Genomic DNA, 18,829 nt, shown 5'->3' with positions numbered 1-18,829 from the left:
GTTTTTCAGGATTCCCTAGTAGTTACATTATGCTCCTTTTCGTGTCTTTCTTTTGTGGTTTTTGTCTCTGGCCATATTTCACCAATGAGCAAAATGCCTAGGGATACGAAAAAATTTATCAAAAAATCTACCACTCACATGGGTGTGGGACCAACACCCATGTGACTGTTTGCTAGAACATTTGGGGTCTTGCAGTATTGTTCGCCAATTGAAGTTCTACTTACTCTATTAACAGCTGCACCGTGTTATTTTCCTTCCATTAATTTATTGATCAGTCAAATAGGCCATTTTGAAATGCCTTAATTAAATTTGTTCAGAAATTCAAAATCTACATGCTTGGTACTAGTTGGAAAACTGGATTTTATTATTTTGAATGAAAGCTAGAAAGAATAATATTTTTTATTCTCATATTTAAACAATGTACACACAACATCTCTATTAATAGGAGATACATGGCATAAAATAAGGGACTGATTAGCTACTGATTCTGAGGATTGATTAGCTACTATTTAGCTACTAATTCTAATTCAAAATATAAACTTTCCTATTCTATATTATTGACTAAATCTAGATATTTACAGCTGTGATATCCTAAAGAATTCAGCCATATCCTGGCAGAATTATTTTCTTCCCATTTCCAACACTCTCCCTTAAGCTGGCTTGAATATGTCTTCCATGGCCAACTTGTAGATTAGGTGGTCGAATTGCCTCTTGTGTAGTCCCTTTGTAAGAACATCTGCAATCTGCTCCGCAGTGGGTATATAAGACATGCAGATCAATCCCTTCTCAATCTTTTCTTTGATAAAGTGCTTGTCCACTTCCACATGCTTAGTTCTGTTATGAAGAACAAGATTATGAGCAATTGCATTTGCTGCCTTGTTGTTACAGTAAACTTCCGTTGGTGATGTTCTTGGAATTTTTAAGTCTTCCAATACTCTCTCGATCCACAAAGCTTTACAAATTCCATGAGCCACTGATCTAAATTCAGCTTCAACACTACTTCTAGCCTTTACGTTCTGTTTTTGTAAAGGGTCAGAAATTAAACCCCAAATTAAGTGTGGGCCTAAGTACTGAGGTCGCCCCAAAGAGGCGACCAGGAATGAAAAAGGAGCATGGGCTAAAGTCCAAGGGAAGTGGGCCAACAGTGGGCCGGAGTAGGTCCGACCCGCCAAGGGTCCAAACAGACTCCACGAAGGAAAATGACCAAGTCAAGTTGCAGCGGGAACACAATTGCAGAGGGAATACATGCAGCAGAGAAGTTGCCGAGGTATTTTGCCTCAGCACCGCCATTCTTAATATCTTTGGCTCTGCCGCCATCCAAAGTTGATGAGGGAAAGAGAAAGCCGAAGCAATTAAGTTGCAGAGGCGACAGTCGCGACAACCAAGTTGCGGAGGCACTTTGTCTTAGCGCCGCCATTCCAAGTATTCTCGGTTCCGTCGCCACCTGGAGTTGCTGAGGGAAGGAGAGAACCGAAGCAACTAAGTTACAGAGGCGCTCAAGTTGCAGAGGCACTTTGTCGGCGCCGCCATCTCTAATATTGTTGGTTATGCCATTTAAACTTGCCACGGGAAATGACTACCGCAGCAACTATTGCCGCCGCAACCAACTTGCGGAGGGAACATCCCGGCAAGGTGATAGCAGCCTCTGGGAAAAGCTTCCCCTCTGCAAGGAGAGGGTAATGTCAGGCGCTGATAGCAGGCCCCAAGGCATTACTAGCCCAGGGCTGATAGTAGGCTCAGGGTACCAGTTTACCGCGACGATCCCGCGAAGACGGGAGCAGGGTAGCCCTAGCATAAGGGACTCCCTTTCCATTACCCAGGTCATAGACCTGCCTTAGTCGCACAGGCAGGACTAAGGAAGCCCCTTGGGCTTGGTGTTAAGGGACAACACGGCTGATAGCAGGCTTGGCTGTGGCCTTCGCCGGGGGAAGCTGGGGAGTTTGTGGTTAGGTGGCTAAGGGTGAAGGCTTCGCTGCGGTGAGTACGAACATTGTCGATAGCAGACTAATGGAGTCCTGAGAATGCATGTAGTGGCGAAGTAGAACTGAGAAGGCAAGTGCAGCAGCAAAGTTTACCGCTGCAAGTGCATTTGCTGAGGTTCGAGCTGAGAAGGCAAGTGCAGCAGCAAACGCTCCCGTCGCAACTGCAGTTGCTGAGGCTCAAGAGGGAGTTGCAGCGCCAAACACTCCCGTCGCAACTACACTTGTTGAGGCTCAAAAAGGTAGTTGCGGAGGCAAACAGATAGTACACAGTACATGCAGAAGGACACGTGGCACCTTCAGGAGATATTAACCATGCCATACCCTACTGGGTATACAGTGCCCAAGTTTATTAAGTTTGATGGGAAACAAGGCAATGCCAGAGAACAGGTGGTGAGGTTCATTGAAACTCTTGGTGTCCATGGCAGTGACCACTATCTGCGCCTTCGGGAGTTCTCCAAGTCCACTTACTGAAAGGGCTTGCAGCTGGTATGTGAACTTGGCTCCCAACTCGATCAAGAGTTGGGAGGAGATGGTGAACAAGTTCCACACGAAGTTCTTCCAAGTCCAAGAGAAAGTTACAACCCTCACCCTTGGGCGAGATGTCCAAAAGGAAGGCGAAGATATACTGGACTATGTTAAGCGGTTCCAAGATAAGGCTATTGACTGTCATGAACCAGTGGATGAGGCCTATTTAGTCAGCATATGTGTGGGGTGCCATACGCGACTACAAAATTTTCTTGGTGAATCATAATCCCCCTACCATTTCAGCCTTGATTGAGGCAGCTAGGAAGCTCAGTACCACTGGTCCCTTGCACAGATCTCGTGACAGCCACCGCTACTCTTGCAGTAGCAGAGTTGCTGCGGTACCCTCTGCAGGAGGGAGCCGTTCGCAAGGGGAGGCGACGTCCTCTCGGAAGAGGAAGAGTTATGAGGACAGAAATCTATGTCCTTGTAGCCTTGAGAATGTTAAGGCTCTGGTTAAAGAATGGGTAGCTGATGGTGAACTTATCTTGCCTCCAGTTGATGTCCCTCCAACCAAGAAGGACAAAGAAAGCCCGGATTATTGTGTCTATCACAGAACCACCAGACACCCTACTAGGGACTGGTGGACTTTAAAAAGTATCTTTAAGAAGAAAGTTGACGCAAATGAGCTGAAGTTCAAAGATGTCGGTAACTGTGATGTGTGGAAGGACCCTTGTCCTAACCACAAGGAGAAGGGAAAGAATGTACATATATGATTGGCTATCTCGGGCTTGTGCGTGATCAAGTGCATATGGCGTCTTACTATAATAAGTTGGAAGAAATTGCAACCGGCCAGCTCCCTGAGACAGTACCTACAGAGGCAAAATTCGCAGAGGATGCTAATGCCCAGGCCTTGCAAAACTTTGTTAAGTTTCGCGCCTTGTTTGACTAGTTGGGGTTGAGCCAAGCCGCCAGGTTGGAAGCAACAAGAACCCTCATTAATATCTTTGAAGTGCACCATGATGAAGTTGCTGAGACTAAGGAGTATGTGCCTCAGCGCATCCAGGAAGCTTATGGGGCCATTACTTTTTCAAAGGCAGACAGAGCATACTCATTTTCCCATAATCGTTCTCTTTTTGTCACAGCATACATCAATGATGTAGAGTTCAAGCATGCTTTCCTTGATGGCGGGGGCGTCTATAAACATCATCACTATTGACACCTTTGCAAAGGCTGGTATCCTAGAGTCCAGGATGGTTCGCCAACCCATCACTGTGATCGGTTTTGGCGGCGAGAAAAAAGATACCAAGGGCCATGTGGTCGTGGACCTAGGAATTGGTGAGATCCGTTCCGCAACAAAGTTTCATGTGATTGAAGCGGACACAAATTGCCACATGATACTTGGCAGAGCTTGGATGCACCGATACGGAGCTATCCCGTCTAGTTATCACTAATGTGTGAAGGTAAAGTTGGGAAAGCGCACAGTAACCACATAAATGCGTCTGAACAGCCATTTGGGGTTGAGGAGGCACACTATTCGAATGCAATTTTCTTTACTGAGTTGTTAACGGGTGAAACTCCAAAGAGCGATAAAGTTGCAGGAGTAAAATTGCCAAAATGGGAAGGCATTCGGGATGCAGAGGCTGCTCCAGAAAGTAGTGGGCAGAAGAGGAGCAGCAACTCCACAAGTCCTCCGCCCAAGATTGTTAAGGTGCGGGAGAGCGGTAAGACAGTTTACTACCTATGAAGGGTCTTGGTGGCCAGGCTTCATACCTTGGGAGGATGGCCCCGAGACAAATAAATGTGACAATGACGAGTTCCAAGAAGAGTTGGTGGAGACGCCTGACCCCGCCCTTGAATTCTATTTAGTTCGGCCACGCCGTTTATTATTTTGTATGTATTGTTGGAGACTTGGGTCGGGCACAACCTAGTCTGCCTTAAAAACTCGCAGATCAGGGGTTGGACCGGGAAGCGCAGGCCTCCTTCTACAATGGACACCACCGTGAAGGGGCATTTGTCCAGCTCGCCCCAGGGAGTGTCTCCTTTCTTGGCGAGCTCCAAGTGGACATCATCTGGAATATTATACTCTCTACGGAACTCGGCCAGTGCCCCCGGAGAATTCACCATGAACCGGTACTTCCCCATCTATCCCGGTTTTATTTAGTTGGTTGATTTAGGTCGTATCTCAGTAAAAAATTGGTGAATGTTTGCTCGGACTTTGAGCTTCATCGGTTGTAACGCTGAACGGGCCTGGTCGGTCCTAGTTTGTTCTGCATTATTAAGAAACAAGTCCAAGGATTACCGTGGCATAAATTGCACGGCTTCACTATCTGGGGCGTTTGATCGGTTCAATTTTCTTATCTCGGCTTCACTATGTGGCCGACCTGGCCTTCCTAGATCGGTTCTAGCCCCCCTTCTTGCAGCTTGGTCTCGGCCTCAAAACAAGACCACAAACAGGTTCTTGCTCGGCTAAATCCTATTTATAGATTAAAAACTTGGGTTTTGCTCGGTCTCGCTCAGGGTTCAGGCTGTTTATCCTAAGTGTCAAGTCCGTGCATCGAAACTAGGGGAAACAAGGGGCATGGAAGCCCCATCTGCTTCTCTGATTCCAGTTTTTCCTAAGGTGTACCAGTATTACCCCAAAGAGGGGGCACTGGTAAGATTCTAACAGTCCCAGGCCAGAACATGAAAAACGTAAATGACGAGTACGAAGGAGCGGCAGGTAAACTTACCGATATGGACGCCAAGTGAGGAGCAGTTAACCACGATCTTGTCTACAGCCTTTGAGAGGATGAAGGTGGTCAAGAACGACTGGAGGAGCAGTGATGGTAGAAGCTTGGAAACTTGAAGGCTACGGTTTGGCTCGAGACAAAAGATGAACAGTAGGGGCGTATGTGACCCCTCATGTGCGTATATAAAGGAGCGGGGAAGCCAAAGGGCCGAAACCTTTTGAAATTTGCGCGTGACGAAGACAGCTATGGGTCTGCACAGAACCAATGGTGTGAAGCCACGTGGCATCGAAAAGATGGCTGTGTCAGTACGGTTGTACGATCGACGACTAGACTACTGGGGCAATCCCCGACGATCGACCAATTTGGATGGCTCGGTCAGAATGATAATCCCAAATCACGCTCAGCTCGGATGGGAATAAGGGACAATTGAGAGGGAGATTTGCGCCGGGCTATGGCACCCAACCGAATCGGCACGGCCTCTCAGGCTATCGCGTTTGGCCGAGCTATGTCGCTGACTGCAATGCGAAGACATGCATGTGCCCAACTGAGCTTTTGACTCGGCTAAGTCTTCGGTTGGATCCGCAGTGGTGCGTTTGGACCGAGCCAAGCACAGCCCGGAATGAATTTAGACCGGGATGAAGGCCTGGATCGGTCATGATATCCCAGTTGAGTATGCCACCTGGACCAATGGTGTGATGGAGGGGAAATCCACTTGTGGCACGCGTTAATACTATTTGGCAGTTCCACACACGCTGTTTGGAGGTTTTGGCCTTTACACGCGTAAGGAAGGTAGAGGGGAGCACTACCACCTGTCCAGGGAAGGACAACAGAGGTAGTGCGCCCACAATCTCTGAGGTTGCATGGCCAGCCTAGAAAAAGGAGGCATGGGGGACGTTGGAGGTGAGCAATCTGAGGAATTCCCAACTCTCTCTCTCAAAAGTGCTCTCTCCTTCTTCAAGTATGCTGACTTGATTGTCGGAGGGTCTATCCGGCAGCACACCGCCGGGCAGCTCACCGTCTTTTTGTTTTCAGGCCAAGCGACGCTGCGTAAAGCTCGAGCGCAAGGAGTACGGAGAACAAAGGATATTTCACCCCTGTACAATTGGCGCCGTCTATGGGAAAAACTCGACAGACAAACCTTGCTCTTCAAGCTTTTTCGACTGTTTCCATGGCTAACCATGACGAAACTCCACTGTCCGTCGTCGATGGTATCACATTGGAGTCTGTCCGACGGAGAGATGGCCCTCCTGCTATTCCCACCATGGCGGGCTTGGAGACCGTTCCAGGGGTGCGCGCGACAAACGCACAAGGAGCACTGATCGCTCGAAGAGTCCAGAGAGTCACATGCTCAGCGCCTGGAGCACAAACTCAAAGACCAGGACGCTCTCATTCGCAAGATGGCAGCTGAAATGGAGGCGCTGAAGCGCCAGATGAAAGGGAAGGGTGCTGCTGGAGAGGGCAACCTCAGTGAGCGCACCCCGCCCCCTCGCTCTGGCAGTTGCCCCCAGGAAAGGACGTCCTCCCTCTCTATCACCAGACGCTATGGGGTAGGAGACGCCGACCCACAGGTAGGAAGGTCTCATACTCGCGACGGCAGCTACCGTTCCTCGCTCCCCTCGTCGACGTCGAGATACTTTTTCTTTGTCCATTCGGTAAACCTGAGGGATGTACTGGAAGAGAGGGCTCGCCGTAGACAGACCCGAAGGCTGTTGGCATCGCAAAGGCTGGGCTCCCAGATCCGTTGTAGTGAGGAAGTGGCAATGCCTGCGCCTAGAATGATAGCACCAGGGGACAGAGAACTAGCATTACTTACCGCTACCCCGCTGTCCCCAGAAATTGAGAGCACGCCGCTCCCTGCCGGATTCCACCAGCCTAAGTTCACGTTGTACGACAGCAAGATTGATCCGTACATGCACGTGAGTCATTACCGGCAAGTGATGGCAGGACATCAACGCAATGACGCCCTCATGTGCCTCATATTCCCAACAAGCTTGGGCGAACTAGGCCTGAAGTGGTTCGAAAGGCTTTCGGAGGGGAGCATCGAGGGCTGGCAACAACTAACAGAGGCCTTCGTCACCAAATTCAAAACCAATACTCGAACACCAAAGAAGGTCGACCATCTCCTGGGCGTTAAGATGGAATCTGGAGGTTCTTCGAACGCATACAATGCCAAGTACTGGGAAACTTGCAACGAGATCCTTGACTGCCCCACCAATTTGGCGATCACCCAATACAAGCAGGGTCTCCCAGTCGGACATAGGCTGCGAGATTCGCTTACGATGCACAGCCCACTACCATGGAATTTTTGATGCGGCGGATCAACGAACACATCCGAGTGGAGGACGATGCCGCCACTGCGACCGAGAAGGAGAATCCGGTCCCGGCGGACAGAAGAGTGGCGGGAAAGGTTCACTCGGTAGGGCAGGAGGACAACCGCCCAAACGACCGGTCAAAAGATCAACGTCGTTGCTCAAACCGCGATGATAGGAACAAAGGTCGCAGAAACGACTGAGCTAACGCTCCTCGTGATGAAGAGGAAGATGCCAAGGTAAAGTTGAAAGCACGAACCGGTATCACCACGGTCTTTAAAATCCCTATTTACCGCATCTTGAGTGAAATCCGAGGTGAACCCTACGTCCGTTGGCCGACCAAGTTGGGAAACACGCAGAGAGGCTTCAATTTGAGGTATCGCTGCACCTTCTATGAAGAATGAGGGCACCGAACGGAGGACTGTGTGCCGCTCAAACAACATTTGAAGGAGTTGGTGGCGGTAGGGCATCTGGACCAGTACATAGACGGCGATATGAAAGTTGCTCCCCAGGGACAGGGCGAGCCAAACGGCCTCGCCGTCCTGGATGCAGTGTCGCAGGGCGTGATCAATGTCATCCATGGCATCATTGAGCCGGCAAGGGTCTGCGAACTAAGAAGGATGATCAAGAAAGCTGAGCACATGAGAGAGGTGCTCTCCGTTCAGCCTGCCGTGAAAAAAGAGAAGACCGAGGAAAAAGACGTCTTGACCTTTTCTAGCAAAGACTTGGAAAGGATTTAAGTGCCTCATAATGACGCCCTAGTGGTGACCCTCTGTGTCAAGGACTTCGACATCAAAAGAATTCTGGTTGACCAGGGGAGTTCGGTCGAGATCATGTATTACGACGCATTCAAACAGATGAAGTTTGAGGACAAGGACTTGGCCCCCGCAACGTCTCCATTGGTTGGCTTTAACTCTCAACCAGAATGGCCGATCGGAAAGATCATATTGCCGGTCAAAGCGGGATCAGTCACGAAGCAAGTGGAGTTTTGGGTGCTTAAAGTCCCATCGACCTACAACTTAATTTTGGGTAGGGGCTGGTTGCATGCCATGCAGGCAGTAGCATCGACCTACCATCAGGTCCTGCGCCTCCCGGCACCAACCGGACAGATAGATGAGGTTTGGGGAGACCAGGTGATGGCAAGACAGTGCTTCGTCGCAGTAAATGGCAGCAGAGTTGCCAAGGGCTTTGTGCAGATGATAGAGGGCCCGGAGGGGAAGGAAGTCCTGGAAGACGTAGGAAGAAAGGCCGAGGAGATATCGGTCGAAGACTTGGTGGAGGTGCGCATGGACGAGAATGACCCAAACAAGTTCTTTCTTTTGGGCTCATCCCTGTCCAGCGCCGAGCGACTTGAGTACGTTGACTTTTTGATTTCTAATATGGAGGCCTTCGCATGGACGCCTTACGATATGCCTGGCGTCGACCCTAGCTTCATTTGCCACCAGTTAAACGTCTTTCCAAATGCACGGCCGGTCATCTAGAGGACACGGCGCTCGGCCTTGCACCATGCCGAGATAGTAGCGGAAGAGGTCAAGAACTTGTTGGAAGCGGGGGGCAATAGAAGAAGTGCAATATCCTAGGTGGATATCTAACACGGTGGTGCTGAAAAAGAACGGCAAGTGGCGGGTGTGCGTTGATTATAAGACGGTCAACCGTGCGTGCCCAAAGGATAGCTTCCCCCTCCCAAGAATCGACCAGCTGGTGGACTTGATCGCTGGCCATCAGAGGTTCAGCTTCCTCGATGCGTATCGCGGCTACCACCAGATAGCCATGTATGAACCAGACCGAGAGATCACTTCGTTCACCACTCCGCGTGGCCGGTACTGCTACAAGGTCATGCCATTCAGACTAAAAAACGCTGGGGCAACTTTTCAAAGGATGGTAACCAAGATGTTCGCTCCCCTTCTAGGTCGCACCATGGAGGCTTACATCGACGATATGGTGGTAAAGAGCAAGGAAAAATCTTGACACCTCGCCGACCTACCAGAGATGTTCACTACACTCAAACATCACAAGCTGCGTTTGAATGCCTCCAAGTGCGCCTTCGGAGTCAGCACCGGAAAATTCCTAGGTTTTTTGGTCACGAACCGAGGAATTGAAGCCGACCCTTCCCAAATCAAGGCGATACAAGAGCTGGAGCGCCCAAACTCCATAAAGGACGTGCAACATCTTGTCGGGATGGCAGCCGCGCTGAACAGATTTATCAGCCGGTCTTGAGATCGTTGCAGGCCCTTTTTCAAAACTTTGAAGGCCAAGTTCTTCTGGGATGACGAATGTGACCGTGCATTGGCGGATCTGAAAGCATACCTTTCCTCAGCCCCTATCCTGGTCACACCAAAACCGGGTGAAGAACTGTATCTCTACTTGGCTGTCTCTCAAGATGTGGTAAGCGCCGTGCTGAGGGTACCGAGCACCTCCCCATCTTCTACGTAAGCAAGACCTTGCTCTCGGTTGAATCAAGAAATCTGCCGCTAGAAAAATTGGCTCTGGCCCTGATGATGGCCTCCAGAATGCTAGCGCATTATTTTCATGCTCACACAGTTGTTGTGCTAACCGAATTTCCACTTAAGGTGCTCTTCGAGAAGGCTGATTTTACTGGCAGAACTCTAAAGTGGGCTGTAGAATTGGGGCAGTATGATATTAAGTTTCAACCGCGCACTGCCGTCAAAGCTCAAGCTCTTGCCGACTTCGTGGCGGAATTTGCCCCAGGAGCACACCCTGTTTGCCCTATCGATGTGGCCAGCGCGGATTTGGCGCAGCCCATGGCTCAGATAGCAGATACGAATAGCGGACAACAAGTGACGGAAGGGCAAACGAAAGTCGAACAAAAAATGCAGGAACTGGACAAACTGTCAAAGCACGGGCTCGACCGGGGCATAGAAAGAAACCAGAATGAACCGACCAGTACCCCGCAGCTGAAGAGCTCCCAAAATCCCTCCGACTGTTGGAAATTGTTCATTGGCGAGATGTGGGAACTCTTCGTCGATAGGGCCTCCAACAGGCACGGCGCTGGGCTGGGGATCGTCCTGACCTCCCTAGATGGGCTAACCATAGGGCATGCGATCACAATCGGTTTTCGAACGTCCAACAATGAGGCAGAAAATGAAGCCCTCCTTGCCGGATTGAAAAGCGCATTGAGGATGAAAGCGTCGGAGCTTATGGTATTCAGCGACTCCAAACTGGTGATCAATCAGGTCTCTGGGGAGTATGAGGCTAGGGATGAAAGGATGGCCAAATATCAGGCGCTGGTACGCGCAGAACTCAAAAAGTTTGCTACGATAAGAATGGAACAAATTAACCGCGAGGAGAACAAAGCAGCTAATGAACTGGCCGGCCTAGCATCCATGCAAACAACTTTTCCCAATCCTTTGATCACCGATTTTTTGCCCCGAAGTACTCTGCGCCGACTTAGGATCATCCTGGATGGACCCCATCATCCCCTTCCTAAAGGATAGAATTCTACCAGAAGAAAAGAAGGCGGCCAACAAAATCCGAGCCAAATCAGAGCGGTTTTGGCTCTCTCCATCTGGAGCCTTATACAAGAAGTCTTTCACTGGGCCGTATCTGAAGTGCGTCCACCCCGACAAGGTGGAAGCTGTCCTCTATGAGATTCATGAAGGCATCTGCGGGAGTCGTATTGGGGGAAGGTCTTTGGCTTACCGAGCGATTTCCCAAGGTTATTGGTGGCCGTGCATGCAGGCGGACGCGCAGAAATACGTTTGCAGGTGTGAAAAATGTCAAAAATTTGCTCACCAAATCCACCAGCCGGCCAGAGAGCTGCTCCCCCTTACAAGTCCTTGGCTGTTCGCACTTTGTGGGACCACTCCCAACAGCTCCGGGCAACCGCAAGTTTTTCATCGTTGCTACCGATTACTTCAGTAAGTGGGTTGAGGCTGAGCCGTTGGCAACCATAATGGAAAAAGATGTGAAGAAGTTTGTTTGGCAAAGTGTCGTCACTTGCTTCAGTATACCGAAGGCCCTTATTTCGGATATTGACACTCAGTTCGATGGGAAACTCTTTCACGGATTTTGCGAAGAGTTAAAGATTGAGTTCTACAACTCAACACCGGCCTACTCTCAGTCAAATGGTCAAGCAGAAGCCTTAAACAAGACTATCCTGGACGGGCTGAAGAAGCGGCTAGAGAAAGCCAAAGGGAAGTGGGCTGAAGAACTACCCAATGTGCTCTGGGCATACTGCACCACGCCAAGACGTTCGACCGGGAAAACACCATTTGCCTTGGCCTATGGCATGGAGGCTGTTATCCCATTGGAAATCGGTATGCCGACCATCCGGTCTGAAAGTTTTCAGCCAGACTTGAATAATGAAGCAGTGGCCTTGGAGCTTGACCTAGCTGAAGGAAGAAAGGAATGGGCGCTAATCCACATTGCAACCTACCAGCAAGAACTCTCCAGGAAATACAACAAGGCTGTGCATCCAAGGCTATTCAAGATCGGAGACTAGGTCTTGAGAAAGATGATGGGCAACACGGTGATCCTTGGTGAAGGCAAACTGGGTGCAAATTGGGAAGGGCCGTATAAGGTAACTGGCCTTGCAGGCAAAGGGGCATACCATCTAGAAGATTTAGATGGTAAAGCTATCCCCAGACCGTGGAATGCAGCTAATCTTAAGATTTTTTACTTCTGAAATGTAATCTCTTCTGTTCCCTTTTCTTTTGAATATTGGCCCTTTGGCACCAGATGTAAATCTCTGACGTGTAATGAAAGATGACCCTATATTTTCCTACCTCCTTCTTATATTATGTGTTTCTGTACAATGACATCACAAGGGTATGGGGCCACTATGAATGCCAGGGGCAAGAAGCCAACAATGGCTTGACAGAGGCCGTGCAAACAGTTGGTGTATTGTCCAACTTGCATAAGGGCCGAGTTGATTTTACTCGCCCGAGTGAAATGTTGGCGTTTTGTCCAACTTGCAGAAGGGCCGAGCTGATTTTGTTCGCCCAAGTGAAATGTTGGCGTTTTGCCCAACTTGCAAAAGGGTCGAGCTGACTTTGTTCACCCGTGTAAAATGTTGGCGTTTTGTCCAACTTGCAAAAAGGCCGAGCTGATTCGGCCATTCCCAAGTGAAATGTTGGCGTTTTGCCCAACTTGCAAAAGGGCCGAGCTGATTTGTCCAACTCGGAGAAGGGCCGAGTTGATTTTGCTCGCTCAAGTGAAATGTTGGCATTTTGCCCAACTTGCAAAAGGGCCGAGCTGACTTTGCTCGCCCGAGTAAAATGTCGGCGTATTGTCCAATTTGCAGAAGGGCCGAGTTGACTTTGCTCGCCCGAATAAAATATCAGCGTTTTTGTTAGCATATTATATTATTATCTGAGCTTTTTTAGTTTGTAATTATTCTATGCCCTCTGGGCTCGACTTGAAATTGTCTCATCTTGTAAATCCTAATCTTCATTTATAAATAGGAGATGATATTCTATCAAACCCTAAGCTGGTTACTCAAGCTTCATGGTATCAGAGCAGAACCTTTAGGGTTTCGGCTCACCCTTGTTGGTCGACCTTTGCACCAACCACTCTAGGGTTCGAAACTTACCTAGGTTGATCATCTGCTGCGATCTTCAGCTCGCCGTCGTCACTCAGTCGATCTCCTCAGTTCGTTGCCGTCGTCTTTAGCTCGCCTTCCTCTGTCGATCTCCTCACTCAGCTGATCTCCTCAGCCCGTCGACCTCCTCAGTCGATCTCCTCCGCCAGTCAATCTTCCAGCAGTTCGTCGATCTCTCTCTGGTATACTCTCATCACTGTTTGGTATACTTATGTTGTGTATATAGACCGTACCAATACATGTATAAATGAATAACTAAATAGAATAAAAAAATAAAAAAAATGGTTTCTTAATTTTGTTATGCTTTTATAGTGGTCATTGTGCCTGTTCTTTCATCACGACCTTCCGGGTTTGTGAATGCCACTAGTTTTGTTGCGGGTTCGGTAGTATAGTATCCATGACAGATTCCACCAGTGTGTCCCCTACTTCTCAAACACCGAGGAGTGAGAGTCTCATTATACCTACTACCATGACTGAGAACCCCAACCCTAGTCTGAAAATCACCACCTCTCTATTTAATGGTCAGAACTACCTAGCATGGTCTCAAAGTTTGACTATGTTTTTGAAGAACAGAGGGAAGATGGGGTATGTTAATGGCAGGATACAGGCACCTAATACCACTCACTCGGGTTATGACCAATGGGAGATTACCAATTCTTTAATTATGGGTTGGCTTATTCATTTAATGGTTCCTGAAATTGATAAGGGCTACTTGTCTATGGAGACTGCCCAGAATGTTTGGGATGCTGTGGCTGCCACCTATTCCCGCAAAGGGAATTTCTCACAGGCATTTGAGTTACGCCGCTCTATTGAGAGCTCACTTCAAGGGGAGCAGACTGTTCTTCAGTATTTCACTTTCCTCACCAACGGCTGGAAACGCCTTGACCACCTGGAAGACTATAAGCCCGTTTGCCCTGCTGATTCTGGCTGGCCTAAACGGGTCTTTAAATTTAGGGGTCGAGTTCTGGGTATGGACACTCTTCCTTCACTTCAGGAGGCATTTGCCTATGTACAAAATGAGGAGAGTCGCCGGTCTGCTATGATGTCCCCTGTCTCTACTGACCGCTCAACATTACTGTCTACTCCTCGAGATGGCCTCAGCCTGACTCCCATCCCTCCGTCTGCTGCTAAGGAGTCTGTATTATGTGATTATTGCAAGAAGCCGCGACATACTCGTGCGACGTGTTAGAAGCTTCATGGGACTCCATCCGGGGGTAGAGGTGATCGGTCTAGTTCTCGAGGAGGTCGGTCAGGCCAGTCTAGAGGACGTGGTTCCTATTCTCGGGCTCATCAGTCTAGTGCCGTTGATAAACTTTGTGAAAGGTCATCAATGGTTTGTTACATTTATTGATGATTTTCTCGTGCTACTTGGGTGTATCTCATGAAAGATAAGAGTGAGGTTTTCTCTGTGTTTCGCAATTTTCATAAGATGATTTGTACTCAGTTTGGGGCCACTGTCAAACTATTTCGTTCTGATAATGGCGGGGAATACATAGATTCTGGGTTAGGACAATATTTCTCTTCTCATGGCATTATCCATCAGACCTCTTGCACCAATACCCCTCAACAAAATGGGGTGGCAGAACGCAAGAATCGGCATCTTCTTGAGATGGCTTGGTGCATGTGTTTTTCTATGAGTGTGCCTCGGCCCTATTGGGGCGACACTGTTCTCACCGCTGCCCATCTTATTAATCGTCTCCCTACCCAGGTCTTGCAAAAACAAGCTCCTCTTCACGTCCTCCTCTGTTCTCAGTCCTTATTTTCTATTCCTCCCAAAATTTTTGGTTGTGTTTGTATTGTTCATAATCACTCTCCTTCTCGTGGTAAGTTGGACTCTCGCTCCCTCAAGTGTGTTTTTCTTGGTTACTCTCCTACTCAAAAAGGGTATAAATGTTACCACCCTTTTTCTTGTAAGTGGTTTGTGTCCATCGATGTTACTTTCTTTGAGTCCCAGTCCTATTTCTTGTCCTCTCCGGTGTCACCGTCCTCATTTCCGGGGGAGCCTTGGTGTGAAGTGAGTCCTGCGCTTCCTATGGTGGACCCAGTCGTTCTTGCACCACCCTCTTCTACTGTGCTTCCTATGGTGGAATCAGTTGTTCTTGCACCACCCTCTTCTACTAGGACTGTAGAACCCAATGTCACCAAGGATAAGGATGGGGATGTTTATGTCCGGGACATAGACAGATAACAAGTTAACTGGATACAATGGACCACTTCTGCTCCTCCACTGCCATCTTCTGCTTCTGATGAGAGTCTAGGTAACTTTGAATCTCATGAGTCCATTGATCTTGATGTTCCTATTGCCAAGAGGAAGGGTGTGCGATCTTATACTCAACATCTTATCTCACAGTGTGTGTCCTACTCTCATTTGTCATCCTCATATAGAGCGTTTGTATCCATTATTTCCTTTGTTAGCATTCCTAACCATTTTCAGGATGCTCTTGCTACCTCCGAGTGGAAAGTAGCCATGATTGAGGAAATGAAAGCACTTAGGAAGAATGACACTTGGGAATTGACTGAGTTACCTACGGGCAAACGACCTGTGGGATGTAAATGGGTATATATTGTGAAACACAAAACAGATGGGTCTATTGAGCGTTACAAGGCAAGACTTGTGGCAAAAGGGTTTACTCAGACATATGGCATTGATTATCAAGAGACCTTCGCACCTGTGGCTAAGATGAATTCAGTCAGAGTACTTCTCTCTCTAGCAGCTAATCTAGATTGGCCGCTTTATCAGTTTGATGTCAAGAATGCCTTTCTCCATGGTGAACTTGAAGAAGAGGTATATATGGACATTCCTCCTAGTTTTGAGGGTCATCAGACAGAAGGCAAAGTATGCAAGCTTTGGAAGTCATTATATGGTCTTAAACAGTCTCCAAGGGGTTGGTTTGAGAGATTCACTCAGGCTATGTTTAAATATGGCTTCAAACAGGGTCAGACAGATCACACCTTGTTTGTGAAACATTCTTCACGTGGTAAGACTACATCACTTATTGTTTATGTAGATGACATAGTTCTTACAGGCAATGATAGTGGGGAAATACCTCTGTTGAAGAAATATTTAGCTAATGAGTTTGAAATCAAAGACTTGGGAAGCTTGAAGTATTTTTTGGGAATTGAAGTTGCTCGCTCTAAGGATGGGATATTTATCACAGAGAAAATATGTGCTTGACCTATTGAAGGAAACTGGAATGCTTGGCTGCAAGGCATGTGCCACTCCACTGGAACCCAATCAGAAATTGGGGGATGATGAAGGAGGAGAAGCTGTTGATAGGGGGAGCTATCAGTGATTAGTGGGTAAGCTCATTTACCTATCTCACTCCCGTCCTGATATTGCTGTTGCTGTCAGTGTTGTTAGTCAGTTTATGCATGCTCCTCATCAGATTCACTTTGAGGCTGTCATGAGAATCTTAAGGTACTTGAAGTCTACTCTTGGTAAGGGTCTTTATTTTTCAAAGTATGATCATCTTCGTGTGGAAGCCTATACAGATGCTGACTAGGCTGGATCAATAACTGATAGGAGATCAACTTCAGGGTATTGCACCTTTGTTGGAGGCAACCTAGTTACTTAGAGAAGTAAGAAACAGAATGTGGTTGCTAGGTCAAGTGCAGAAGCTGAGTTTAGAGCTATGGCACAAGGTGTGTGTGAACTTTTATAGATCAAGTTATTGTTGAGTGATCTAGGTATTGATCAGACGGACTCCATGCGGTTATACTGTGATAATAAGGCTGCCATCAATATCGCTCACAATCTAGTTCAACATGACGGGACAAAACATGTTGAGATTGATCCCCACTTCATTAAGGAGAAACTCACTAGTGGTACCATTTGTACTCCTGTTTGGTGAACAACTTGCTGACATTCTTGCCAAGGGAGTTGGGAATAAACCATTTCATGACATATTAGGCAAGCTGGGCATGCGAGATATCTTCGCACCAGCTTGAGGGGGAGTGTTAGCATATTATATTATTATCTGAGCTTTTTTGGTTTGTAATTATTCTATGCCCTCGGGGCTCGACTTGTAATTGTCTCATCTTGTAAACCCTAATCTTCATTTATAAATAGGGGCTGATATTCTATCAAACCCTAAGCTAGTTACTCAAGTTTCAGTTTTGTCCAACTTGCAGATGGGCCGAGTTGACTTTGCTCGCCCGAATAAAATATCAGCGTTTTGTCCAACTTGCAGTAGGGCCAAACTGATTTTGCTCGCCCGAGTGAAACGTTGGCATATTGCCCACTTGCACCGCGGCCGAGCTGCTTTTTGCTCGCCCGTGGCAATGGATGCTTGGGCCATCCAGGTTTATGGCCGAGCTGATTTTACTCACCCGAGCTGGAACTTATATTCGACAAACATTTCAAATCGAAGAAGATTTGCTTATCATACTGAAGACACAACAAAAATAGATACTTGGCGAGCAAAAGTTAAACTTTTCATTGATTAAGAAAGCGGAATTACAAAAGTGGGGCTAAGCCCGGTTATATTCCAAAAAAAAAAAGGGAAAAAGGGCAGAAGATTAGTCTAAATCTACATCAACGGTTTGCTCGGCCAGTCCCTCCTCAGCCTCATCTGCTAGCGCATCTACTACCGTGACAACCTCTTGCTCGATCTCTCGATCCTTGGCCCCTTCCTCAGAAGCTTCAGAAGGAGGATGTTGCTCAGCCGGTTGCACGACGGTAGCTTCTGTTTCAGCTGCTTGTTTGGCTTCTTCAATTCGCCTCCTCTGCACGACGCCGGCATAAGCTTGCATATAGGCCGGGATGAAGGCAGCAGGAGGGTTTTGAAACACCTCGGCGTCCTGACCATGGCCAAGTTTTTCCATGGCGGCTTTCCAACCGCACTGGGAAAAGATGTCCTTGGTCACCTGGACCTGCCGTTCATATGCTGTCTCACCCTCGGCATAACCGCGGTCTCCAGCCTCGTCAACCTGCTTCTCAAGCTCTGTTTTGTGAGCGTCGCGGAGTTTGCGTAGCTCGACAATGTATCGGGCCTTCGTCACTTGGAGGGCCCTCTACTTGTCCTCGTCTGCCCGGGCCAATCGTTCAGAAAAGCTTGTCGCGCTCGGCCGCTGCTGCTTCCTGCGCGGCCTTCAGTTTTGCCAGCTCGGCCGTCTTGGCCTTGTTGTCAGTAATTGCCTCTCGCAGACTTTTCCGCACGGCGATCATTCGCTTGTGGGCCAGGTAATTCTTCTGCGCGGCCTGCGCAACAAACAAAAATGTCAGAACTCCATAATCGAGCAGACACTTGACAATAGGAGAACTTGAAAACATACCAACATTATTGACTTTATTGCCGAGCAGAGAATCTTCAGATCGAACAGCTCCTCGTGCTTTTTCATGTTGGCAGGAAGGAGCAGCCCTTTGGTCATGTTGAAGCCGAGAGAGTAATCCTTGTCCGCGTTCATCTGCCAAATGTTGTTCGGTCTGATTTTTTCTCGGCCTTTTCTTCGACCGACCTGCAGCTTGTTCGCTGGCCAGAGCCGGCACAACCCCCTCCTCTTGCACGGCCGGCGTGGAAGAAGTTCCCCCAGCTGCCTCCGGTGGCTGGGAGTCGCTCGCCTCACCGGTGATCATTGACTTGATAGCTCGGATCTTGGCCATCTCTTGCTCGGTTGTCAAAGGGACCAGTTTGATCGGTGGAAGGCTGGGATCTGGTTCTGGAGAAGGTGCACGCAGGAAGTCGGTCACCCGGCTCTTGCGCGGCGCCGTGTAGCGGTAGCTCGGTTCGAAGCCAAGCAGCTTGGGTGATTCTCGCTCCTTAGCCGGATGACGCAACGCAACCC

General features: G+C 48.4%; 1 protein-coding gene across 23 annotated transcripts in view; it reads left to right on the top strand.

The window, feature by feature from the left end:
* LOC114290664 (protein disulfide-isomerase 5-4) overlaps positions 1-18,829 on the top strand; it is a 66,088-nt gene that overhangs the window by 15,167 nt on the left and 32,092 nt on the right. For 2 of the 23 annotated variants that reach the window (XM_082881963.1, XM_082881966.1), the window contains exon 1: positions 3-18,829. This exon is cut by the window's right edge and continues 16,396 nt beyond it. The exons of the other annotated variants lie outside the window; for them this stretch is intronic. In XM_082881963.1, the coding sequence (XP_082738089.1) occupies positions 9,981-10,940 (960 nt within the window). In that variant the 5' untranslated portion in view covers positions 3-9,980 and the 3' untranslated portion in view covers positions 10,941-18,829. Of the gene's footprint in view, positions 1-2 lie in introns of those variants that run through there. 23 annotated transcript variants of the gene reach the window in all.

Source organism: Camellia sinensis, chromosome 1, assembly GCF_055761805.1.
Source record: "Camellia sinensis isolate YWXY chromosome 1, ASM5576180v1, whole genome shotgun sequence".
Taxonomy (NCBI): domain Eukaryota; kingdom Viridiplantae; phylum Streptophyta; class Magnoliopsida; order Ericales; family Theaceae; genus Camellia; species Camellia sinensis.
This window is presented reverse-complemented; position numbering and strand designations above follow the sequence as displayed.